The following is a 5,000-nucleotide window of genomic DNA, read 5'->3' as shown; positions in this document are numbered from 1 at the left end:
ATCAACAATCTCTAAATATCAACAACCTCAATATCAACAATCTCTAAATATCAACAACCTCAATATCAACCATCTCTAAATATCAACAACCTCTCAATATCAACAATTTCTAAATAACAACCTCTTAATATCAACAATTTCTCAATATCAACAATCTTTCAATATCAACCTCTCAATATCAACAATTTCTAAATATCAACAACCTCTCAATATAAACAATCTCCCAATATCAACAACCTCTCAATATGAACCATCAATAATGATTAGTTTATATCTGCTAGGTCTGTGTATATGTTCTCTATGGATTCATTATGGTTTAAATTCAATCTTATTTTGGGGCAAGGGCATCACTGACGACATTTCTGTGCCACTGGCTAAAAATTACTGCCATGGGTAAAACTCCTCAAATATAGCCAAACGAACAGATCTGGTTTACTGTATCTGCCAGTATTTGGCATTTGTATATTTAAAATATGTTTACATGTAACTAAATAACGTTTCAGTCATGTTTATTTCCTGTAAAAGTCACTTTAAAAAAAAAACTGATGTAGACGGGGCCATAACTGCCGTCAATGAGCCGTTTTTAAATAAAAAATGCTGTGGGTGACAAATTCTTAAATTCGAGCCCTGCTGTGGCTGGAGGTGAGTAGGTAAAAAAAGAAGAAGACATCCACCCCTCAATATCTGTGATTAAAAAAGAAGAGAAGTTTGTTTTATTTAACAACATAACTAGAGCACAATTAATCATCGGCTATTGGATGTCAAACATTTGGTAATTCTGACGCATAGTCATCAGAGGAAACCTGCTACATTTTTCCATTAGTAGCAAGTATGTGCACTTTCCCACAGAAAGAAAAGCACATACCACGTCTTTTGACCAGTTGTGATGCACTAGTTTGGAACGAGAATAAAAATAAATAAATTGAATGGATCCACTGAGTTGATTCGATCCTACGACCTCAAGCACCTCTGTGATAAATTCAGTTAACTGTTCTAAATATTACAAGTACACGTATACTGTATACGAATGTGTGCTTCTCCCCACTGATTATGATTAATCCAGATTACACACTATTCTTCTTTATTTCTATCCTGAATAGAGTTTTAGATACTTTTTTGAAAAATCAATAAAAACAGATTCTTTAATTTGCAAGACTTTTCAGTCTGGAGATATTGTTCTTTTTTCGTTGGTTTTTTTTTTTTTTCTACTTCACAATTGACATTGAACATACAACAGGCGTGTACACGCACATATTACGCACACTGATCAACTTGTTCGAAAACCGAAAGCTTAAAATTCTACGAGCCGTATCACCCAGAAACTTTGGTGGAAAAATCACGTATGTGGACGCCCTATCAATATTTAAACTGGTTGGTGTTGATTCCATCTCCGTCTATTGTGTGTCATCAGCTGTTTGTCAACCGCGACCAGCGGTAGTTTTCAAAAACACTGCAAAATCCAGGGCGAGACATAGCCCAGTGGTAAAGCGCTCGCTTGATGCGCGGTCAGTTTGGGATCAATCCCCGTCGGTGGGCCCATTAGGCTATTTCTCGCTCCAGCCAGTGCACCACGACTGGTACATCAAAGGCCGTGGTATGTGCTATCCTGTCTGTGGGATGGTGCATATAAAAGATCTCTTGCTGCTAATCGAAAAGAGTAGCCCATGAAGTGGCAACAGCAGGTTTCCTCCTTCAATATCTGTGTGGTCCCTAACCATATAACCATAAATAATATGTGATGAGTGCGTCGTTAAATAAAAAAAACATTTCTTTCCAAAATCCAAGATGACAGATTTCTATTTTTATACCACATTAACAGTTTCAATTAAGTATTGGTTTGGAAAATGTAGGAAGCAATCTTTTTCTCTTTTTTTTTCCTAGGATTTTTTGGTTTTTTACTGAAAACATATTTTACTGCATAAACATCAAAAGGATTGGCACAAGTTTGCTTACTTACTAGGCTTACTAGGCTTTCTCCTATATTTTCAGGGGTGGGACGCAGCCCAGTAGTAAAATGCTTGGCTGATGCGCTGTCAGTATAGGATCGAATCCCATTGGGCTATTATTCATTCCAGCCAGTCCGTCACGACTGGTATATCAAAGGCTGTGGTATGTGCTATCCTGTCTGGGATGGTGCATATAAAAGATCCCTCGCTACTAATAGAAAAATGTGGCGGCTTTTCTCTCTCTAAGACCAAATTACCAAATGTTTGACATCCAATAGTTGATGATCAATAAATCAATGTGCTCTAGTGGTGTTGAGCCAAACCCCAATAAGCTGAATGGGTCCACTGTGGAGGTTGGATCCTGTGACGCAATCACCTCAAGCGAGCACTGAACCGACTGAGCTAATCCCCCCCCCCCCCTTCCCCCATCAGTGGTTAATGACATTACTGAACTAAAACGACCTTCCCGTGCACAGAAAAGACAACACTGAACATTTCAGTGATTTCAAGGTGAAATATTTTGAGGTCAGCATGTTTGTACTTAATTTGGTCTGGATTATTTGGGGTATATATGTATTTGATCACTTCCACTTTGATGCAGTCTAAAACCCTGCATGGCCTGTTGACCAGTTGTGGTGCACTGGTTGGAACGAGAAAAAGTAAATCAGTTGAATGGATCCACAGAGGTGGTTCGATCTTGTTGATGCAATCACCTCAAGCGATCACTCAACCGACCGAGCAGGTCTCATTAACCATTACTTCTTGGGGTGGGACGTAGCCCAGTTGTAGAGTGCTCGCTCGATGTACGGTCGGTGTGGGATCAATCCCCATCATTGCCCCATTGGGCTATTTCTCGTTCCAGCCAGTGCACCACGACTGGTATATAGTAAAAGCTGTGGTATGTACCACCCTGTCTGTGGGATGGTGCATATAAAAGATCCCTTGCTGCTAATCGAAAAGAATAGGCCATGAAGTGGCGACAGCAGGTTTCCTCTCTGAATATCTGTGTGGTCCTTAACCATATGTCTGATGCCATATAACCATAAATAAAATGTGTTGAGTGCGTCGTTAAATAAAACATTTTCTTTCTTTCTTTCCATTACTTCTTAGACGAACGTGTGTTTTCAGAAACTAGGGTGTGTCCCTTTAAAGCCGCACACCTCTAGTTCCATCCAGCGAAAATAAATTATAATTTGGTTAATCTACAAACCTGTAACACACTTAGATCACGTTTTTATCAAATGGAGTGAAAAAGCAGGTTTTATATCGATAAATACCATGGGAATCCCCATGTCCCAATTGCTTGAAATAATTTTGAAAGTTAGTATTCTGATGTCACAAGTAGATGTCGCTCGAAGCACAACAATGCCTATGTCACAACAAATTTCACAGACTTGGGGTGCGTTCCTTTCACCTCTCCTGGACATGTTCCAACTGTTCTGTCCTGGTTGTATCCCCTCTCCAGATATCGTAAGACTTAGCAAAATTATTGGTTTTAAGGGTTTGTAACGTTTTGTATTGAGACACTTACTTGTCTGAACTTTATTGTTACTGAAAATGTTCACGAACTGTGAAGAAATATCTCACAAATGAACAACAAGCAAACGACAACAAATCGGATGTTGATTACACGAACCGTGCTTGAGAAAACAAACCGAACCAAAATGATAACGGTCACATGGTATACCAACGTCTGTGACGTTTACACAGGAAGATTCCCTCTAAAAATAGATTGGACCTCGCTTGCTTAACGGTTTTTTCTCGAGTGCGCGCAGCATTTTAAGAAATACAAAAAATGCATTTCGTGGTTTTACAAACATCAGGATTACCAGGATTACCAAAAAGCACTTCAGGTGAATGGAAATGTGTATTCTAAATAATAAAATGTAAGTAAAGTGCAATTTTATTTGTGAAAATAATAGCGAAAAACAACGCTGTAATGGTTAACTAGCTGTAACTAGGGTGTGTCCCTTTAATGACAAGCTGTACAGATGTATTTATTCAGAAACAAAAATGAATCACTCAATCAGTTTGATATAATGAATTTAAATGATAAATATACATGCATTTTAAACAGTTACAATGTGTTGTAAGATACTGTTGCACACATCTGTTACCATCTTATTATAATAGAACTTTAAGACAAACCATACAAACATAATTGAAATGGATTCTTCCTCCCAAACACAAACTTGATCAATATATCCAAGACACAGTCGCATGCATTATGAATACAGTGTCTACGCTATATAAGCACCAGATAGATGTGACCTACTAACGAGTTTGTTCATTCATGAGACAGACGCCTGTGGTAGTTTCATCAATGAAAGGTCAACACCAAAACGAGGCGCAACCAAGCGGTCTTACCTTAGACACTCTGATGGGAGAACAGAACTTCTTTTTAGACTCGTTAGCGAAAAATTCCACATTCTCCATCCCGAAATCTGTATGATACAGTTCTAGGTCCATAATCCTGCAATGACAAAGAATGAAGATGACGTCCCGTCGATGTAAACAACTACCGGAGCGTTTAGTGGGTCATTCATGAACCTACGGCCATGTTGAAATATGACGCTAACTAGTCACAGACTTGCTATCAAGACAGGTGAATGAAAAACCCGATTAGCTGCAATATGCATAATTTATGCAAGGTCAAATGACTAAAGTATAATAAACAATACTTGTGTATCTAAAGAATAGTATTATTTTAGGTCCGGGGAGGGACATTGTAACCGACATTAGTGTAACTGTTGACAAAGTCAAAAGAAAGGGGTAAAATTTACAAAAAATTGCTAAAGAAGCTACACAAACGTTTTATATTCTCTTCATGCTGTGACTTAAACGATGTAATCTACACTACAGTAAGATAAAAAAAATTTACTTTTAATAACAGAATAAGAAATGTATCACTCAACATTTGCAGTAAATAATTCATATTATTGCAAACCAAATCAGATTATGCATGTGTTTGTTTATACCAGTAACTGCAATGTAAGTAGGCCTACTAAAATGTAATTAAATGGATTGGCAAGCGAAAATAACAACTAAAAATAT

General features: G+C 37.8%; 1 protein-coding gene across 1 annotated transcript in view; it reads right to left on the bottom strand.

The window, feature by feature from the left end:
- Positions 1 to 5,000, bottom strand: part of LOC121386758 (protein C-ets-1-like) — a 103,041-nt gene that overhangs the window by 97,729 nt on the left and 312 nt on the right. The window contains exon 2 of the mRNA XM_041517767.1: positions 4,314 to 4,419. Coding sequence (XP_041373701.1) covers positions 4,314 to 4,415 — 102 coding nt within the window. The 5' untranslated portion in view covers positions 4,416 to 4,419. The remainder of the gene's footprint in view (positions 1 to 4,313; positions 4,420 to 5,000) is intronic.

Source organism: Gigantopelta aegis, chromosome 12 (assembly GCF_016097555.1).
Source record: "Gigantopelta aegis isolate Gae_Host chromosome 12, Gae_host_genome, whole genome shotgun sequence".
Classification (NCBI taxonomy): Eukaryota; Metazoa; Mollusca; class Gastropoda; order Neomphalida; family Peltospiridae; genus Gigantopelta; species Gigantopelta aegis.
This window is presented reverse-complemented; position numbering and strand designations above follow the sequence as displayed.